This window comes from Gorilla gorilla, chromosome 3 (assembly GCF_029281585.2).
Source record: "Gorilla gorilla gorilla isolate KB3781 chromosome 3, NHGRI_mGorGor1-v2.1_pri, whole genome shotgun sequence".
NCBI classification, from domain to species: domain Eukaryota; kingdom Metazoa; phylum Chordata; class Mammalia; order Primates; family Hominidae; genus Gorilla; species Gorilla gorilla.
Genome location: NC_073227.2, coordinates 25,969,882 through 25,992,221, shown reverse-complemented (window position 1 = coordinate 25,992,221; position 22,340 = coordinate 25,969,882). Strand labels below are relative to the sequence as shown.

Sequence of the window (22,340 nt, the reverse complement as noted above, 5' to 3'; positions counted from 1 at the left end):
AAAGAAAAATATCATATTGCCAGCATTGTGCTCTGGGAAGCTTATATTTATAATCTAAAGACAAATCAATTGGAAAGAATATCACCTTTGAGGTCAGATAGACCCAGATCCATTCACTAGCTGTATACAGTTGGGGACTCAACCTGCCTTAGCTTCACTTTCCTAGTCTGTAGAATGAGGATGACAATAAGTACCTCAGAGAAGGTCAAAACATGTGCTACAGGCTTAGCACAGTGCCAATATGACATTAGTGGCCTAATAAATGTACTTCCACCTCCACATTTGATATAGTACTTAATTCTCTTCTGCCCTCAATTTCATTCCTGATGGTGTAAAGGGACCTACTAATCCCAGTGCTGGAAAATCCTAGGAGCTGCAGAGGACTCTCCAAAACAGGTCGGCTCATGGTGCCTTGATTACAGCAGCTGTGGGCCAACAAAGCTGATAAAGGAATCTGATTTTCCCATTGTCTTCCATTGTAAAGTTGAAAGTATAATATTTCCTACTGGAACATTTTTTTAGCCCCAAGACCTAATGAAATCATTATTAAAAAACTAAAACTTGGGGTTAGACTTGCAGTTTTTCTAAACTTTAGTGTGTATAAGATCATCTAGAGCAATGGCTTTCAATTCTTTTCAGACCCAACATCACCCTTTTTATAACATCCACGTTACTATCTTGAAATTCATAGATAATACACACCTTTTTAAATCTGCATAATTTCTTGACTTTGATTTTCTTGACATTTGATTCTTGATATTTCATAATTAAATAATATGTACAGTTGGCCCTCCATATCAATGTGTTCCATATCCTCAAAGTCAACTAACCACAAGTCAAAAACATTTGAGGAAAAAAAATTGATGGTTGCATCTGTACTGTATACATATACAGCCTATTTTTTTATTCCCTAAACAATACAGTGTAACAACTAATTACATAACATTTACGTTGTATTAGGTATTACAAGTAATATAGAGATGATTTAATGCATACGAGAGGATGTGAGTAGGTTATATGCAAATGCTACACCATTTTATGTAAGTGACTTGAACATCCATGGATTTTGGTATCTGAAGGGGTACTGGAACCAATCCCCTGTTGATACTGAGGGACACAGTGTAGTAATCAGATGCTTGCATATATAGGTAGACTCACCATGAATATGGCAGTTAGAAGTGTGTTGTGGCCAGGCACGGTGGCTCACACCTGTAATTCCAGTACTTTGGGAGGCCTAGGTGGGAGGATCACTGGAGGCCTAGGTGGGAGGATCACTCGAGGCCAGGAATTTGAGACCAACTTGGCCAACATGGAGAAACCCCATCTCTACTAAAAATGCAAAAATTAGTCGGGCGTGGTGGTGCATGCCTGTTATCCCAGCTACTCCGGAGGCTGAGGCACAAGAATGGCTTAAACCCAGGAAGTAGAAGTTGCAGTAAGCCGAGATCATGCCTCTGCACTCCAGCCTGGGTGACAGAGCAAGACTCTGCCTCAAAAAAATAAAAATAAATAAATAAATAACTGTGTTGTATTGGCAACCAAATATCATGAGCCACCTGGCCCTTGATGTGATTTTCCAAAATGGTGAATAACTTTTGGTAAAGTTCTTGACCAAAAACGCTAATTTTCCTCTAGTTTACACAGTGGTTGACTTCCTGTAAAATTTAGTGTATATTAAGATCCTGCAGAAAATATTCTAAATACACAATTTGGAATTAAGCAGAGAGCTGTTTAATGTGGATTCCTGACCCCCTGACCCCCATCCTCAGAGGCTTCGTTTCTGTTTTCTAAAGGAACTGGGGGAGGGAGGGGTTGTGCTAAAAAGAGAACTTAAGATGGTAAATTAGAAACCAAAAACCGAGGCCGGTCATTTGATACAGAATCTAGAATAGGAATGTCTATTTCAGAAACAGTTCTACTTGTAATTGCCTGACTTGGTACAAATTTTCTGGGTCAATTTTCCTCATCGACAAAAATGGGTATTGTTACCTTCAGTATGGATGGGTGGAACTGTGGTTTCTGAGACCCTTTGAAGCTTGCTTGGTTTATGAAGATTATTAAAATTTCTGATAAAAGGCAATGTATAAATGATATACATTCACTATGCAAACTATCATGAAGACCTATTATTCGAGCTTTAGGAAAAGCTGATCACGGTGCTGTCACTTTCCCTTAAAGCCCACTGTCTGAAACCAGAGAACACGCCAGAAAGAAATTTGGCCCGCTAACCTCTCCCCTCACCAAACACTAAACAGACACCAGCTCAGAATCCGAAAACTTGACAGTCTGGCTCCAGTCTGCCCAAGGCCAGTAGTGTGGATTTGGACGACTCACTTTACTTTCAATGGGCTCGGTTTACTAAGATTTTCAGTTCCATCTGTTACTCATCTAACTGCTCCATTCCTCTTTGCTTCTTCCTTTCCCGCACCTGCCACCATCCTTTCTACCTCCCTAACGACTTTGTCTTTGCGTTCCTACCGCTTCCCGCATTACCCGTTTCGCACTTTCTCATCTCAGATTTCGGTTACCCGCACCCTGCCATCCCCTTGGCTTCTCCTCTTTGTTTGGGCATCTCCGGCAATCCTCCCGCAATGTCCTGGCTCCTCTCCAAGATCCAAAAAGGAAGGCTACCATCCCCAGCCCCGCTGTGCACTCCCGCAACTCAGGCGCTGGCCCACACCGTGCGCCCCGGATCCCACACCTCCTCAAGTCCCGGTGGCTCGCCCTCACCTACCCGCCCCTCTCTTAGCATCTCGTCCGCCACCGCCATCTCCGCTATCAGCTCGGAGACTCGGGAGCCGCGAGTCACTGTGCCCTGTCCCTCTCCGGAGGCTCTTCTTCCTCCTTAGCCTGGGATCCCCACCTCGGGCAGGGTCCGTCGCCACCAAGTCCAGGGCCGCGCGCCACCCATGTGTCCAAGAGCGCAGTGCCCGCCCAGCGCAAACCCCCCAAGGCCGGCAGCTCCTAGCCGCGGAAGCTCTCCCCTTGCACACGAAACCTGCACTGGCTGGGGAACTGCAGACTGATCGCCAGCGGCACGTGCGGGGCGCCGACGCCTCGCCGCAGGGTGCGGGTGCCCGAGGAGCCAGCCAGCCAGAGAACCAGCAGGAGAGGAAAAAGGGTGGGCGCGCGGGTGAGCCCGGGAGGCGGAGACCTTCGGGAAGCTGGGACCACGCGGCGGTGCAGGCGACGGGACTGCAGTGCCACCTCTCCCGAGAAACCCACACGCTCGCACGCCCGCGCGCGCACGCACGTGCACACGGTGGGCAGGGAGAAAACGAGCGAGAGTCTGAGTGCTGGGCGCGTTTTAGCGATGGCTTCTGCTCTCAACAGCAAAATTAACCCGCCCGGGACTTGCCAGGGCTCCAAAGCCGACGGTGGCGCCGGCTGGAGAATGGACTGTGATCCCGAGATGCACGTGAAAATGTGCAAGAAGATCGCCCAGCTCACCAAGGTAAGGTGGGGCGCAGCGGGCCAGCGAGCTGCACGCCCGGGGCGCCCGAGCCGGGAGTCAGTGCGGATGCGCCTCCCGGGAGGCCCGGGCCAAATCCAGACAGAAACTTTGTCTCGGAGGGCAACCGGGAAGGGAAGCGGTCCTAAATCTGGGTGACTTGACCTTCTAGAGGCACCATCCTAAAGCAGCAGAGAAAGAGGATCCTTGCCAAGGAAACTCCCACAGCCTGCTGGCTGGGCAGGTGGTCTGTGCTTTTCCAAGGTGGGAATGTGAATCGTGTGTGTGTGTGTGTGTGTGTGTGTGTGTCCCCGCCAGCTTTGCTCAAGTGCCTAGAATGTTGTGATTTCATTCAACTGCCATACTTTACAGCTGGGGAGGTCATGTGGGCTCTATTTAAACACTTGATCCATTTATTCCTTCATTCAACAAATATTTGCGTCATTTGTTGAGTGCCAGCAGCTTGCGTGGCACCGTACTAAACCTGGAATGCAGCCTAGGGGACTTACTATCAAACTGGGTGCAGACGTGTGTAGGAGCATAAATGGGGAAGAGCACGATTCACCAAATAACTATGGGATTAGGAAGGACCTAGGGAGGTCAGCCAGCCCACCTCGTTACCTCGTGCAGGGGGCCCTGATTGAACCTTCCCAGACTATGTCTTTTTCAAGAAGACCAGCAAAAAGATGCCACCAGTGCTCTTTGTTAACCCTCTGCAGCTCCCCAATTAGAAGCTCCTTGTCACAGACTCCCCTCTGTGCCTTGTCTAGATGGAAAACAACATCCCTCACTGTCTCCCATACAAGGTTTCAAGTGGATGAATTTAGCTGTTTGCCTTGGGGTTTCCTTTCGGTCTCATAATAAACTCCTGGTGCCATGCCCGCCAGGGAGAGGTCAGGTCCAGGTCTGTCCTGTAGCGTCTGCAACATGCTCTCTTTCCTCACCATCTCCCTCTCACTTCCCACACATTTTTTTGTGGGATCACAGACATTCCCCTCCCCCTGTCCCGCCAACCTCACTATTTTGCCAGGAGGAATAGAGCACAGAGGCTTGGAATTGAACACTAGCCGCCTACTCCCACCTGTCTCATTAACTTCACATTCTTTGCACGTGAGCCTGTCTCCAAACAGGGCTCTCTTTGGTCAAGGAATGAAAACAGAGACTGGAGATAGCCCTTAGCATCCTTGGCATGTATAGCTGGTACTATTGATCTAACCTACATTCATCTAAATAGTGACATCAACCAAAACATGTATTTATTCAAGTACCTGAAAAGGCACTTGGCACAGTGCAAGGCATCTTCTCTATCTTCAAAGAATCTAAAATAGCTTTAGAGAAACAAGATTTGAAATATTGAGTGAAAGGTTGAAGACTATGTCTTGGGTGCTAAATTGGGTGTTTCCAATTACGAGTGCTATAGAAGTAGAAACAAAGGACAAATCAGTATGGGAGGAACAGTGAGGGGAGATTTTATGGAAGAGATGATCCTTGAATTCAGTGTGGACTTACGGAATTCCTACTATGTGCCAGCTGCTATGCTGAATGTTGATGGCATAACAATTAGTAAGATATGGTCTTGCCCTTGTGGTATGACAAACACATAAACAGATCATTTCAATATAAAATAGCAATCATTCCACTCATTAATATTTATGGCACACCTATTATGTGCCAAGCACTGAAAACACAGCAGTATAGAAGGCATACATGATTCTTGGCACACAGTAGGCAGTGTTTCTTAAAGTATATTCTGCATTAGAAATCACAATTGATCCTTATGTAGTGCGTCTGTTTACCATTTTTATGCTAATTGCTTAAATTAGAAGTTTTTGTTATTAATAGGCCACCCTTCTTTGAGCTACTATTTGTATGTGAAATATTTTCCATATCTTCATATTTAATCTTTCTATGAGTTTTATTTTGGTTGTGTCTCTGACAGATGAATTTAATCCACAGGGATTTATTGCGATTACTAATATATTTGGGCTCTTCTTCCATCAGATCTTGTGTTTTTCATTTACCATTCTTTCTCCTTGCTTCTTTTTCTTCCATTCTTGCCTTCTATCAGATTAGTAAAGTGATCCATATTCCACTGCTGGTTTGAGAGCTTTAGGTTTTATTTCTATTCTTCTCAGAATCGTCTTTTATTTTTTCAACATACATACTTAACTCTGATTTTTTTGCTAACAAAGTTAGTATGTAATTGTTTCTTCCCATGAAAGAACTTTGTATATTTTACTCATTTAACAGCCCCTTCCTTCCCATCTTTTTATTGCTGCCTAGAGTTTTATTTTTACTTTTTTGTTTGTTTGTTTAAGAGACAGGGTCTTGCTCTGTTACCCAGGCTGGAGTGTAGTGGCACAGTCGTGGCTGACTGGAGCCTCAAGCTCCTGACCTCAAGCAATCCTCCCACCTCAGACTCCCAAGTAGCTAGGAACAGGTCCACACCACCACCCCCAGCTAATATTTTCTTTTTCAAAAATTTTTTGTAGAAATAGAGTCTCACCATGTTGCCCAAGCTGGTCTCGAACTCCTGGCTTCAAGCAATCCTCCCGCCTCAACCTTCCAAAGCTCAGGCATGTGCCACCGCATTCAATCTATTTTTACTTCTTAAATTTAAAAATAGTTGTTATAGTTAAAAGTTAATTAAATTTATGACATTTTATCAATTTTTCTGCTATTTCTTTTTCTTGAATCTACAGTGTTCCCTTTGGGTTCACTTTTCTTCTGGCTGAAGTCCATCCTTTAATAGTTCTTTCTGTAGGCGCCTTGGTATGGGAGGGAATTCATTGTTGGAAATGTCTTAATTTTGCCCTCACTGTTGTATGATGATTTATTTGGATATAAAATTCTAGTGAACAGTTATTTTCCCACACCACACTGATGATAGTACTCCACTGTCTTCTGGTACTAAGTGTTGCTGGTTAAAAATTCTACTGCCAATCTAATTTTCATTCGCTTATAAATAAGCTGCCTTTTCTCTTTGATAACATTTCAGATTTGTTTTGTTTATTTTTACTGTCCAGCAGGTTTTCTAGAACTGTCTTGGTGTTAGTTTATCTTTATCCTCTGCAAAAGGAGGAGGTACTATTTTTTTTTTCTTTGAGACAGTGTCTCACTACTTCACCCAGGTTGGAGTGCAGTGGTGTGATCAAAGCTCACTACAACCTTGACCTCCCATACTCAAGCTGGACTACAAGCATGAGCCACCATGCCCAGCTAATTTTAAAAAAAATTTTTGTAGAGACAGGGTCTCACTATGTTGCCCAGGCTGATCTCAGACTCCTGAGCTCAAGCAATCCTCCCGCCTTGGCTTCCCAAAGTGCTGGGATTACAGGGGTGCATGTGCTTTCTTTAATTCTGGAAAATTATTACTGATTTTCTCTTGCAATATTGCTTCCTAGCCATTACCTCCATTATCTTTTCTGGCACTACCATTAGGTAAGTGAGGAAGCCTCACTATCTGTATCCTGAGATGTTATTTTTTTAAAAAAAGATTTTGTCTTTGTGTTGCATCCTGGTGAATTCTTTGCCTTCTAATTTGCCAGTCTTCTAAATAATTTGTCCAATCCAGAGTTTTTCCCATCTATTAAGTTTTTTGAATTTCAATAATTATATTTTTTATTTCTAAGATTGTGCTTCCTATTTTCTTTCTGCCTAATTTTGATTAACAGTTTTTTTAATATTTACAGCTTTATTGAGGTATAATTTACATACCATAAAATTCACCTGTTTTAATTGTTCAGTTCAACATTGTTTTAGTCATTAAGCCATAACCATAATCCAGTTTTAGGGACATTTTCATCACCCCAAAGCAATCTTCCCCGGTGGCCATTTGTAGTCAGTTTCTGTTCCCACCACCAGCCCCAGGCAACCATTCATCTACTTCCTATCTCTTTAAACTATCTCTAAATGAAACCATATAATAAATTATTCTTTCCATCTAATTCTTTAAGATTCATCCACATTGTAACACATATCATTAATTCGTTCCTTTTTATTACTTATTTATCCTGTTCTATGGGTATGCTGTGTTTTATTTATCCATTCACCAGCTGATGGACATTTGAGTTTCTACTTTTTGGCTTTTATGAATAATGCTGCTATGAAGATTACATTCATGTGCAAGTCTTTATGTGTTCTTGGGTAGATACCTAGGAGCAGAATTCTTAAGTTGTATGATAACTTTTACTTCTTTAAGAAATTGCCAAATTGTTTTGCGAAGTGACTGTACCACCATATATTATCCAGCCTACTTCAGCACAATCTCCTAGTACATCCCTACGCACCCAATTCTCAGGTCACAGGGAAGTACGATTCTTTCCTTACTCCACTGTGCACTCACCTAGCTTTCCTCTTGAAGTTTCCTCGCCTGAAATGTCTTCCTCTCTAAAAGTAAAATCTGCTTATCTTTTGAGCCCCGCCTCCTCTAAAAAAAAACCTTTTAAAAGCCTTACTTTTCTGATTCAGACTGTGTTAACTGGCCGGGCACAGTAGCTCACGCCTGTAATCCCAGCACTTTGGGAGGCCGAGGCGGGCAGATCATGAGGTCAGGAGATGGAGACCATCCTGGCTAACATGGTGAAACCCTGACTCTACTAAAAATACAAAAAATTAGCTGGGTGTGGTGGCATGCACCGGTAGTCCCAGCTACTCGGGAGGCTGAGGCAGGAGAATCGATTGAACCCAAGAGGCAGAGGTTGCAGTGAGCCAAGACTGCACCACTGCACTCCAGCCTGGGCAACAGAGCAAGACTCCATTTCAAAAATAAAATTAAATTAAATTAAAATTAAAATACAAAAATTAGCTGGGCATGGTGGTGCTCACCTGTAGTCCCAGCTACCCAGGAGGCTGAGGCAGGAGAATCGCTTGAACCCGGGAGGCGGAGGTTGCAGTGAGCTGAGATCATACCACTGCACTCCAGCCTGGTGACAGAGTGAGACTCCATCTCAAAAAAAATAAATAAATAAAAAATAAAGAAAAAGAAAATATCTTATTCTTAGGAAATGCACATCGAAGCTGATCTTACGTTTAAGGAAGTATGATGCCTTACTCTCAAAGCATTTCATTTCATCATATAGAAAACAGAATATGGAAATAGAATAAAAGATACATGAGACAAAATGGGGTAAAATAGGCGATTCTGAGTAAAAGAGTATGTGGATGTTCTTTGTACTGTTCTTCTTCTGTCGGTTATTTCCTAAGTTTGAGATTATAGTCAAAGTTTAAAACAAGCAAACCAAACAGCATACAGGGCCCAGGCCCATCTTAGAAGGAGAAGAGAGAATGGTGACAGGTATTAGTATTTTTTTCAAATCCCTTCAAGAGCATCCAATGTGCTGACAGGGTTGAGAACCACTGGCTTGCAGCAATTGAAGGATGCAACAGTAAAATGCACCCAGAGGAGGTATTTGGAAGAAGAGGTTCCAGATCCATTCCCCAGTAAATAAACCCTTTGGGAAGCTTTTGTTCTTGAAAGCATCAGGCAGGTTTCCCCAGCCCTGCCCTGCCTCTGGGCCCGTGTCCACCTCTCTCAGTTTTTGTACCCTCCTAGCACTCTCCAGCTGGATTTTGTTTGTTTGTTTGTTTGTCTTTGAGACGGTCTGGCTCTGTTGCCCAGGATGCAGTGCAGTGGTACAATCTGGGCTCACTGCAACCTCTGCCTCCTGGGCTCAAACCATCTTCCCACCTCAGCCTCCCCAGTAGCTGGGACTACAGGCATGCACTGCCACGTCCGGCTTTTTTGGTACAGATGAGGTCTCACTATGTTGCTCAGGCTGGCCTCGTACCCTTGGGCTCAAGCAATCCTCCCACCTCGGCCTTCCAGAGTGCTAGGGTTGCAGGCGTGAGCCACCACTCTCGGCCTTAGCTGGTTTTTCATCTTGCAGCTCTCTCCACAACCTCATCCCCAGCAGGGTTGGAATCCCTCCTACCCAGGGATTCTCCAATCCCCATTTTCAAGGAATAATAGAATGTCTTACCCCAAACACAAGTGTTAATGAAGATTCTTTTGTATTAAAACAAGAAAATGAGTGGGATAGCATGTATTCCTCTACAAGAACCATCTCTCAAACTGAAGGCTGGGCTGGGCGCGGTGGCTCACACCTGTAATCCCAGCACTTCGGGAGGCCAAGGCAGGCGGATCACCTGAGGTCGGGAGTTCAAGACCAGCCTGACCAACATGGAGAAACCCCATCTCTACTAAAAATACAAAATTAGCCAAGTGTGGTGGCACATGCCTGTAATCTCAGCTACTCAGGAGGCTGAGGCAGGAGAATTGTTTGAACCCGGGAGGCGGAGGTTGCAGTGACCCGAGATTGTGCCACTGCACTCCAGCCTGGGCAACAAAAGTGAAACTCCATCTCAAACAGAAAAAAGAAAAAAAGAAAATATACTGAAGACTGACTCTCGAGAACCCAGACCACACACAGAAGAAGCAGATACCAGGGCACTACCTCTCATCTGGACCAACTAGAGGAAATGTACCCAGGAGGAAATGAGCAGGCGTCTTAGTGCCAGAAGCTGCCAAGCTCAAGTATAAGGAGTCGAATAACCTCATGGCACCCTCTCACTCATTCTTGTTTTGGATCTCTGCCAGTTTGTCAGAAGACCCTGCAAGAGCAAATGCTGAGTCAAGTGGCTGCAGTTTCTCCATGTTAGTAATACCTTACGATTCTTTAGTTTTGCATACTTTGCAAAGCCTTTGACATACTTACTCATCCTTTGTGTGCACAGCAATTCTGCATGGCTGGGAGGGAAGAACCATCTCTAATTGAGAAGGGGGGAATCTGAGACCCGGGAGGGTGTCAGTATTCTTGTCCAACATCATATTAATATATATTGACAGAGCTAGGACATGCAGAATCCAGTACTGGATGTGTGTGTGTTGAAGAGAGGGAGGTGGGGAAGTCTCTTCCCTGTTCATCCTGATGTTTCCATAGCCTCTCTCAATTACTTTTACTATTTTTTCCACTGCAAGGGGGAATATATAGTTAATTAGTGAGGTTTGGAGCAGGGACTGGGCCTACAGAGCTCTTGCCTCTTCCTCCCTTCTTGCTCCTGGAGTGATCTGCCTATAGAAGCACACATTGTCTTCTACACATCAATTTTACAGGGGTAGGTGCACCTGGCAGGCAGAACTGCCCTGGCCTAGCATTGTGACCGGATGGATAAGCATCAGGAATTCAGCTTGCCAGTGGATATATGCCACAATCTCCAGTATTAACTTTAGTTGATAAAACGGTGATAGTTTGGTCTCAAAACAGACTCACATCTTGGTCTTGCATTTCAGTTAGATCACTGGGGAAGAGGAATGTTACTTATTGAGCCATCCTAAAGATCCAACAGACAGATCTTAGGATGAGTCTAGCTTTGAGGAATTTGGTACAGAGTTATAGTGAAAACTAATTCCTTTATTTGGGAAAGCGTGTTAACCTGAGAGTGGGAAACTTTTGAGTGGCAGTGTGGTATTTATCTGTAGATACATCTTCCATGGGAAGTTCAAGAGGTCAGAAGTCACCGCTTCCTGCACAGTGGCACAGCCAGACCATGAGGACTGTGTCTCCACATGTCCCAGAACCTTACCCATCTATTAAGACACATTAATAGAGACAATAGTATTGTCTCTGTTTTGGGGGTGGGGGATGGGAGGTGATGGGTATAGGATTGGGAGATGTAGTGGAGAATAGTCTCTGAGTTTAAAATCAGAAATAATAAGGAAAAATAATTATCACTTCTATTCAAAGTTATACGTTAAATGAATTTAAATTTGATTTGTTTCTAGAGGGCAGCTTTTCACCCTTCTTTATACTAATGAATATAAATTAGAATTAAATAAGAATAAAAATGAAGACATCTAGAGAGCAAATGAATAATTTTGGGGTTAAACTTGGAATGTTCTTGCTCTGGATCTCTGTGTAGCTGGTATCAGCTAAATCACCACCTCTTCAAAGTGGCCTTTTCTGACCTCCCCATGCAAAGGGGCCAACGATCCTCATCTTTAGTTGGGGGAAAATTTTCCACCTTGGTGATATGTTGTGAGGCTTCACCAATATAAGGGATGTAAGTGAAAAGTCACTTATAACCCAACACGGGGCACATCTGAAGCCTGACAGATGTTCATTTCCCATCCCTTTCTGAACTGGAGGAACTTCAGAGAGTCAAGGACTGCTGCCCAGTTGTCGAACTTGGAAACAAGCCAGCTCTTCTCTGGGCTGAGAGGCCAGGGCAGTGCTGTAGGGCAGGAGGAGTGATGCCTGTTGCCATGAGAGTCCTCAGCAACAGGCTGTCACTTGAGCCCTGTGTTTTCATGGCTTAAAGATGTGGAAATCTTATGGCACCCACTGGCTCCTCTCGCTTTTCTGAAAATATCCTCTTGCTTGCAGGAGCTTGTTTGGGGACAGATGTTTAAGCAGTTCCATGCCAGTTTGCTTTAGGACTCTAGACTTGAAAACGGCAGATCTGTTTTAACAAGCCCTCTCTGTTGGAATCTTTTAATTTAGCGATGTGATTCATTGTGTAAAGAGCTCTCACGAATCTTTGCACCATACCGTAAATGGTATGAAGTGCACCTTAAGTTGAATGTCCTTGAACCTTGCTCAGATCCCTGAACTTCTGCATAACCATTCTGGTCTCTCCAATTTGACAGTGCCCCCAAAACTCCCCTGCCTCGCCCCAGCCTTCCTCCTATCCTTTCTCCACACAGCAGCCAGAGTGATCTTAAAACTGAATCAGCATTCCCATACACTGCCAGTGGGAATATAAAATGATGCAGCTGCTGTGGAAAATGGTCTGTCAGTTCCTCAAATGCTTGGACACGCTTATCTTTCCACTCCTAGGTATATACCCAAGAGAAATGATGCAAGAATGTTCATAGAAACATTATTCACAATAGCCAAAAAGTGGAAACCAACTAAATGTCCATCAACGGAGGAATAGATAAGCACAAAAAGAAACCTTTCATTCCTTAGACAAAGAGGAGTGTGACTCACAGATGCAAGGTTTCTTTATGGAGTAATGAGAATGTTCTAACGTTGGTTGTGGTGATGGTTCCGCAACTCTGAAGATACTGAAAGCCATTGAATTGTACACTTTTTGGGTGGATCTCCTGGTATGAGAATTATATCTCAATAAAGCTGCTAAAATGAAAACAAACAAAACTTGAATCAGATCTGTCTCCTGTTAAAATCTAGTTCTGGCCGGGCGCGGTGGCTCACGCCTGTAATCCCAGCACTTTGGGAGGCCGAGGCAGGCAGATCACCTGAGGTCAGGAGTTCAAGACCAGCCTGGCCAACATGGTGAAACCCCGTCTCTAGTAAAAGTACAAAAAAAATTAGCTGGGCATGGTGGTATGCACCTGTAATCTCAGCTACTCGGGAGACTGAGGCAGGAGAATCACTTGAACCCGGGAGGCGGAGGTTGCAGTGAGCCAAGATTTCGCCACTGCACTCCAGCCTGCGTGGCAGAGTGGGACTCCATCTCAGAAAAAACAACAACAACAAAAACTAGTTCTGAGGCAAGTCCTGGTGACTTTACCTCATAAACAAAATGAGTAAGTCCACCTCCATTCTCCATTTCCACCTCCACCATAGTCGGAGCCACCTTCACCTCTGGCCACCAACCCCTGCTATGACGCCTGCACTGGCCTTGTGGTCCACTCTTGCCCACTCACACAAAGGCAAGAATTATCTTTTAAATATAAACCAGAACATGTCATTCGTCTGTTTAAAACCTACCACTGGCTTCCCTTGGGATGAAATTTCAATTCCAATTTCACTTAGAAGAAAATGTATTCACCTTATAATAAATTTTTTTTATCGTGGTCACTTGAGGTAGCTCCTGTCTGCCTCTCAGTCTCATTTCCTCTGCCACACCACCCTTCTCTCAGATCTTCTCCTGTGCCAAGCTTGTGCCACTGCGGGCCTTTGTCCTCTTGGTTTCCTCTGCCTGATCCAGACTCAGCCAACTTGGCTCAGATGTCTCTTCAGACTAATGCGGCTGCCCTGCCCCACTCTGAGACTATCTCAGCTCCATCTGCCTTTTTCCCTTTATTGGTTTATTGCCTAAGGGTAGGGATTTCTGTCTATTTCTGTCCTCTCCTATATCCCCAGTGCCTAGAACAGTGCCTGGCAAGTGGTGGGCACCCATCAAGTATTTGTTGATAGACTAAGTGAACCAAATTCTTCTTAGAGCTCCCATTGCTCTTAAAGTAATATATCAAATTTCACCAGGAACTACGGTCATCTTATGGGGGAGTGGGGAGGCCTCATTCAAGGTTCTGGCCTTGAATTCAAAAGGTCTAGCATCTCATTTCAAGTGTTTTAAGTGCACTAGGAAACTGGCCAGCGCTGACAAGTAGTCTTTACCCACTCCCTCCCAAGCTAATATCTTACTTAGTCACTCCCAGCCCCTGACCACAGTGACGGGATCTATTCAGACGTGGTGCCTCCATTTGATCAGATCCAAATTCCTTCAGGGAACCAGAGTTGTAAAATAAAAACAATAATGAGAATCAATCACAGACAGAAAACACACCCATTTTTGAAAAAACTCAAAAATATAGATAAGCAAAAAGGAAAAGTTTTTAAAGCAACCTAAATCTATAAGTATAGTGATATAATTATTAACATTTATGCAAACCCTACTAGATGATTTCCCCTGCAAAGGGAGACACATATTTTTAAAAATAGTTATATTATATGTAACTATTGTGTAACCTGTTTTGTTTTCCCCCTTCACAATAAATCTTGAACTCTTCAACATAATTTTTAATGGTTGTGTTAGTATTCTGTTGTATGGAGATTGCATAATTTAACTTCATTCATTTAAGAAACATTTACTGGCCGGGCATGGTGGCTCATGCCTGTAATCTCAGCACTTTGGGAGGCCAAGGCGGGCGGATCACCTGAGGTTGGGAGTTCAAGACCAGCCTGACCAACATGGAGAAACCCCGTCTCTACTAAAAACAGAAAATTAGCCAGACGTGGTGGCGCATGCCTGTAATCTCAGCTATTCGGGAGGCTGAGGCAGGAGAATCGCTTGAACCCGGGAACGGAGGTTGCAGTGAGCTGAGATAATGCCATTGCACTCTAGCCTGGGCAACAAGAGCAAAACTCCATCTCAAAAAAAAAAAAGAAAAAAGAAAGAAACATTTACTGATTTACTGAGCACCTGTTATGTATCAGATAAAATCCCTTATCTTGTGGACCTCATAGGCAAGAAAAGTAGGAAAAATGTGAACAAATATAATAATAGAGATCCTCTTATTCGATGTCATTTGGACATTTTGGATAATTGAAAACTGAAAACCATAAAAGAAAAAAACTAACACATACACAATATTATTTTAAAACTTATAAAGGGGTCAGAAGGCTGGCGTGGTGGCTCATGCCTGTAATCCCAGCACTTTGGGAGGCCGAGGCGGGTATCACCTGAGGTTAAGAGTTCAAGACCAGCACCTGACCAATATGGTGACACCCCGTCTCTACTAAAAATACAAAAATTAGCTGGGCGTGGTGGGGTGTGCCTGTAGTCCCAGCTACTCTGGAGGCTGAAGCAGGAGAATTGCTTGAACTTGGGAGGCAGAGGTTGCAGTGAGCTGAAATCGCAACACTGCACCCCAGTCTGGGCGACAAGAGACTTCGCCTCAAATAAAAGGGGGGGCGGGGTTCAGAAAACTATGGCCCACAGGCCAAATCTGGTCCACTGCCCATTTTTATATGAGTTCCAAGTCAAAGATGATCTTTACATTTTTAATTGCTTGATGTCTTTGAAGAAATAATTTGAAAACAGAAAAAAAGAAAAAGAAACTGTAAATACTTGAACAAAATCAAAAGAAGAACTTCTGTGACAGTTGGAAAATTATATGTAATTCTAATTTAGTATCCATGAATAAAGTTTTATTGGAACACAGCCATGCCCATTCATTTATAGGTTTTCTAGAGTAGCCTTTGTGTTAAAATAGCAAATCTGAATAGTTATGACAGAGATTGAATAAAGCCTAGAAGAACTACTATCTTTATAGAAAAAGTTTGAAACCCCTAAATTAAAGCATGCAAATAAACACTGGATCATTAATCTTTTAATTGAAGACTCAGTTTCAGTTCTTTGGGAATGGCTTGTTGATTGGCACCCTACCTTATTAGTCTTGTTTAAAGTACATCCATAGTTAGGGTGATCTTTTAATTTCTCATCCAGACTGGGACTCTTCTGAGACCCAAAGGGGGCCGGGGTGGGGGGGCCGGGGAGGGGGCACTAATCAGAGAGAGCACTGAAACAGCAGATGTAAACAGGGACTGTTCCAGCCTGATCCAAGTGTAAGGTCACCTTGCCCATAATGCATTTGTACTTTCTCCCATTTTGGCTTAAGTGAAGAATGAAAATCTAAAACACATGTAAAACAATTTAGTTCAGAATTCTGCTAAACCTTTAAAACTTGTTTCCCAGTCTTTTTCACTTCTCTGTCACACGTAATTTGATACCAGGTTTTCTTCCTTTAGCAATTTGTCTTTATCGAGTTTTTCCAAAGCAGTGAAGCCTGTTTTCATAGGAACAAAAACTTTCTTTTCACGTCCATTTATAATTGACTTACTGAGAGGTGACAGCGTGCTGGCAGCCCTGGCAGCCCTAGCTGGCTCTGCGCCTCATCAGCCTGGGAGCCCACTCTGGCCACGCTTGAGGAGCCCTTCAGCCCACTGCTGCACTGCAGGAGCCCCTCTCTGGACTGGCCGAGGCTGGAGCCGGCTCCCTCTGCTTGCCACGAGGTGTGCAGGGAGAGGCACAGGCGGGAACCTGGGCTGCCTGCAGCCCTTGTGGGCCAGCGCGACTTCCGGGTGGGCGTTGGCTCGGCGGCCCCGCACTCGGAGGGGCCGGCCGGCGCTGCTGGCCCCAGGCAGTGAGGGGCTTAGCACCCGGGCCAGCAGTTGCGGAGGGTGCGCCGGATTCCCCAGCAGTGCCGGCCTGCTGGCTCTGCGCTGGAATTCTCGCTGGGCCTCAGCTGCCTCCCCGCGGGGCAGGGTTCGGGACCTGCTGCCCACCATGCTTGAGCCTCCCCTGCACCGTAGGCTCCTGTGCCGCCGGAGCCTCCCCAATAAGCGCTGCCCCCTGCTCTGTGGTGCCTGGTCCCATTGACTGCCCAGGAGCTGAGGAGTGCGGGTGCTCTGCGCGGGACTGGCGGGCACCTCTGCCTGCTGCCCCGGTGCGGGATCCACTAGGTGAAACCAGCTGGGCTCCTGAGTCTAGTAGGGACTTGGAGAAGCTTTATGTCTAGCTAAGGGATTGTAAATACACTAATCAGCACTCTGTGTCTAGCTCAAGGTTTGTAAACACACCAATCAGCACTCTGTATCTAGCTAATCTGGTGGGGACTTGGAGAACCTTTATGTCTAGCTAAGGGATTGTAAATACACCAATCAGCACTCTGTGTCTAGCTCAAGGTTTGTAAATGCACCAATCAGCACTCTGTATCTAGCTTATCTAGTGGGAACTTGGAGAACCTTTATGTCTAGCTAAGGGATTATAAATACACCATCAGCACCCTGTGGTCTAGCTCAAGGTTTGTAAATGCACCAGTCAGTGCTCTGTGTGTAGCTAATCCAGTGAGGACTTGAACAACTCTTGCGTCTAGCTCAGGGATTGTAAACGCACCAATCAGCACCCTGTCAAAACGGACCAATCAGCTCTCTGTAAAATGGACCAATCAGCAGGATGTGGGTGGGGCCAGATAAGGGAATAAAAGCAGGCTGCCTGAACCAGCAATGGCAACCCGGTTAGGTTACCTTCCAGATCTTGCTCTTTGTAATAAATCTTCCTGCAGGTTACTCTTTGGGTCTGCACTTCTTTTATGAGCTGTAACACTCACTGGGAAGGTCTGCAGCTTCACTGTTGAGGCCAGTTAGATCATGAACCTGCTGGGGGGAATGAACAACCCCAGACAGAAGAAAGAAGCAGCTCTAGACGTGCTGCTTTAAGAGCTGTAACACTCACCGCGAAGGTCTGCAGCTTCACTTCTGAAACCAGCGAGACCCCGAACCCTCCAGAAGGAAGAAACTCAGAACACATCTGAACATCAGAAGGAAGAAACTCTGGACACACCACCTTTAAGTACTGTAACACTCATCAGGAGGGTCCGTGGCTTCATTCTTGAAGTCAGTGAGACCAAGAACCCACCAATTCCAGACGCATTACCACAGTGTTAAATTACATAGTTTCAACAACAAATACAACCAGAATAAACATGTGGCAGTGTGAGCAGAGAGAGGCTGAAGAGTTTGTTTATCCACATGTTGGTTGAAGGCAGACTGGCCAAAGAGCTTCTACTGTTTTTTATACGAAAACTGAATTATAATTTTGATATGCTGCTAACTAAGAACTGTGAAAATATTGTCAATACGAGGGATCGTGAAAGTTAGGTTGAGATAATCCCTCATTGTGAGCCACCTTTGTTGATCCCAGTTTGTCATTATATATTATAATCAATATTAATATAATCAATATTATAATCAATATTGTAGTGGCCCCTCGTTTGATTCTATTTGCTAGATGTTTCCTTGAGGTAGATTCCTGTGAGCAGAATTCACCTTTGTTACAGGTAATGCCCATGAAAGAATATCAGGAAGATTTGAAGAGACCAGCCTAGAAAAAGAAATATGTAGTGATTAAAAAGACAATCTGATAGACAAGATGTGCTGAGGTCCTGACTCGGTAACTACAAAGCTTGCCATTTTAAAAGCCATTTATTACACTTTCTCCTCCTACCATCCAAATACTAGAACTCCATGGGAGCAACACTCGTAGTTTCAAAGACAATGGCAGAATTACTTTCTTTTTTTCTTTTTTTGAGACAGGGTCTTGCTCTGTTGCCCAGGAGCCCAGTGGTATGATTATAGCTCACTGCAGGCTTGACCTCCTGGGCTCAAGTGATCCTCCCACCTTAGCCTCCTGAGTAACTGGGATTACAGATGTGTGCCACCACACCCAGCTAATTTTGTTTATTTTTTGTAGAGACAAGCTCTTGCTATGTTGTCCAGCCTGGTCTCGATCTCCTGGACTCAAGTGATCCTCCTGCCTTGGCCTCCCAAAGTTCTGGGATTGTAGGCATGAGCCACCACTCCTGACCCCGGAATTACTTTCACATTACATTGACATAATCACAGTTCAGACTGTCAGTTTGTATTTTGACTGCCTAATGGACCTGTTTGAAGTTACTCCCTATATGCTGAGCCTCCAGGAAAAGAAGATACATCTGGAAAATGCTCCCAGGTTGCTCAAGGTATCAGAGAAACAAGTGCTCTCTCATAGCCCAGCGGTCCAGTAGAATCAATAGCATACTAGCAGTTCTCACAGGGACAAGACATTGTCCCTGATCTCCTGAGGAAGGCTTTTCCTTAGCTGTGGAAACTTTAGGAGGTATAGCTGTAGGACATTTAGGAGATGAGGCAGAAAGATCTACTTGTGAATCTTTGATACCATGAGGAATAATGTTGTTCCCAGTCTTCTGAAGCAGAAGGAGCATTACATAGGATGTTTTTTTGTTTTTGTTTTTGTTTTTTGAGACAAAGTCTCGCTCTGTCACCCAGGCTGGAGTGCAGTGGCAAGATCTCGGCTCACTGTAAGCTCTGCCTCCCGGGTTCACGCCATTCTCCTGCTTCAGCCTCCCGAGTAGCTGGGACTACAGGTACCTGCCACCACACCTGGCTAATTTTTTGTATTTTTAGTAGAGACAGAGTTTCACTGTGTTAGCCAGGATGGTCTCGATCTCCTGACCTCATGATCTACCCGCCTTGGCCTCCCAAAGTGCTGGGATTACAGGCATGAGCCACCGCGCCTGGCCGAGAATTTGCATTTTAATGCAAGCTCCCAGGTGATGCTGCAGACTACAACAAATCTTTAGGATGATCAAGGATCTTTACTTTGCTTTTCTCATCTTTGAACTCCCAACAGCTTCTAGCATACTGCCCTGCTCTCAACAATATTCAATAAAATGAGTTGGACTTTTCGCTGTTAAACTTTTGAGGACAAGAACTTTGTCTTATGTTTTTTACATCTTTAGAACCTCCATTAATGCCAGGAAACAGTGGGTGCTAGTAAGAGACAGATTAAAGGGTGGGTGTGCCAGCAAAACTCCTACCAATAAGGCATACTGAGACCTCTCTGGGTGCCAGTGGAAATACCAAGAGATGCAAAACATATGAGAACCCCCTTAAGGGATGTATGCATGTGCTTCGATGAGCCCTTCCAGGTTAGAGGTGAAATTTGGAGGGGTCTTGTGGAGTGCAAAGAGGTGATCGATAAACTGCTTTGTGAAGGAGAGCACCTTTGGTTAAACACAACCTTCTATTTTAATGAGCAAATATGCAGGTTTGGGGCCAGAGCTGAATTGTTCCAGGCAGTAAAAGGAAGATTAATCTCTCCCCTCTTCCGTTTTCCTTGGTGTGTTCAGTCTCTTGGCATTGACCCAATACAGATTTGAAAACGAGTGACAGATGTTAGCCTGTTTAGTTTACCCATGGGTCTTGGTCTAGTTTTGCATGCTGCTGATTTTGTTATGATTAGGATGACAGAAATATTTGTGGGTGATGACAGAGTAAAAAACATGTAGGTAGGTGTTAGGGGCAGGTGGAGAGCATGAAGAGTGATATCTTCACATTTTGAAGACAACGTTTGTCTAGATGGTATTTTTAGTAAGGCCAAGCTAGATCCAAAAAAGTAACAGAAAAAAAAGTAGGTGTGCCTTGTTTTCATTCACCTTCCTGCTAGGGTAGTCTGCCCTTGAAAAAGCATGCCCCTCAAACATCTGCTGTTCCTTGCACTTGCTAGCTCATTAATGACATTTTCCCAGAGACCTAGAAATAGCAAATTCCATTAAAAGGCTTATCATTAAATACAATACAGCTCTTTATGTGGGAGAAGGATGGCCTCTGAATAAGAGTCCATTAGGGCTGTGGGCTGGAAAAAATGGGTCAGCTTTCTTTTAAGGGAGAAATTAATACAGCAGACAAGAGCCAGCAACAGTGGTGACATTCATCTTGCAAAGCCTCTTCTCTTCACGCTGCCAAAGTGTGTCCGTCCAGACTTACTATTCCTGTCCTAGACCCCTGGAGCGGGGCCTATTTGTCCCAAGGAAACCTATCAAATTATCTGGTAACAGCCTAAATAAATATGAGGGAGAAGATTAGAACTGAGTACAGGTGCATGTGCCTGTGTGTGTGTGTGTTTGTGTGTGTGTGCCCTCTGAAAGCTAGGCCAGGAAAGCAGCCCTAATCAGTAGCTCATTTGCTGATCTCTCTCCCCTTTGGTGGATTCTAATGTCAGTTCTATGGGAGGTGGCTCACTGCTGAGCCTATGAGGTGTTGTCCCAGGGAAGACCCAATTTAGAGAATGTCATTTTCAGTGTTGGAGGCCAGTGCTCAAAAGGACTGTCCAGTATCCAGTCTCCTCATTGTGACTTAGGCAAGCTGAAGCACAAGGCACGATCGGACCTTGCTGGCTGGGGCTGACAGGCAAAGAAAGAACTAGCACTGAACAAAATGGGAACTAAGAAATGAACATCCCATTGACAGCAGCCAGGGATGCAGTGTCCAAAAACCATAGAAAACACAGGAGTGAGTCAGGAACATGTCTGTAGTAGCAGAGCTGTTCAGCTGTGTAGGCCAGGGCAATGAGGAGATCCGGAAGGTGCAGTGATTCAAAAGTCAGGGCAGTTGGCAGTTGGAAGTACGTGTTCTGTCCAAATTCAGCAGCATCCCCTGCTAGTAGGATATGGATGAGAAGACCCAGCTCTACAGGAAGGAGTTGGCAGAGTACCAAGCTCTTAGCAAACAACTTGGAGGGTTTAGACAGCTTGTGAGACATTCAAAAAAGAGGAGTCTTATAGGCATTTTGATGTATAGTTGTGCTACTTTGGATGCTTGCATTATTGTTCACCAAATAGTCACTCACTCCTGTCGCTCTATCCAACTACATGAGCAGAGATTACTTCCTCATCCTATTGATAATGGGCTTCTCTTTGCAACTTGCTTTGGTCGATCGAATGTGATGCAAACACAGGCAGAGGCCTTAAGTGTACTTGTGTGGTTTAGTGATTGCCATGACAATATCATGTGTTGGTGGCCACTGCTCTGTAGCCTGGCCCTAATGAAGCCGGATCTGAATCCAGCTCACAGCCTGAAGCTGAGCCCACACAATCTGAAGCTTAGGGCAGATCCCCTTAGCCATGCCCAGCCTAGATCAGCTCGACCACTGTTAACCTAAAGGAGAATATATGTGTCTTATTGTAAGTCATTGAATTTAAGGGGTAGTTTGTTACGTGGCATTCTTGTGAGCATCTTTTCTGAGTCTGAAACTCAAAAAAGATGTCTAGATCAGAGATTCTGGTTTAGGAATTATCATCTCATAGGGGATACTTTGTTAATTTGTTCATTTACTCATTCACTCAGTAAATATTTAGTACAAGCTTATTCTGTGCTAGATACTTCCATTCATTGGTATGGAGGACACTGTCCAAGATTCTTATGGAAAGAGGTCTCTTGGCAGCTTTCTCAGAGAGAATTTGCAGAGGGAGAAGAGAAGGACATATCAAAACAAAACAAAACAAAACAAAATGAAGAGCCCTGGGGATTGCTAGCCCATAAAAGAGAGAGCGTCTGAGATCCTTCAGAGAGGTAACAGGAAATGCAGGAGAAGGTGGTATTTTAGAAAGCAAAGGAGGAGAGCCTTTTAAGAGAGGGAGAGTATTGACTGCTGGTAGATAGTACAGAGAGGTAAGGCGGGTTGAGGCCTGAAAAACAAAACAAAACAAAAAGTCAGCTGCGGTGACTCATGCCTGTAATCCCACCACTTTGGGAGGTTGAGGCAGGTGGATCACATGAGGTCAGGAGTTCGAGACCAGCCT

The 22,340-nt window shown here is 44.5% G+C and overlaps 1 protein-coding gene across 2 annotated transcripts in view; it reads left to right on the top strand.

Annotated features, from left to right (window-relative positions):
* The first annotated feature begins 2,054 nt into the window (after positions 1-2,054).
* FAM184B (family with sequence similarity 184 member B) overlaps positions 2,055-22,340 on the top strand; it is a 151,068-nt gene continuing 130,782 nt past the window's right edge. Inside the window, exon 1 of one of the 2 annotated variants that reach the window (XM_055385464.2) lies at positions 2,055-3,454. In XM_055385464.2, the coding sequence (XP_055241439.2) occupies positions 3,314-3,454 (141 nt within the window). In that variant the 5' untranslated portion in view covers positions 2,055-3,313. The remainder of the gene's footprint in view (positions 3,455-22,340) is intronic. The other variant, XM_055385463.2, reaches the window with a different exon arrangement.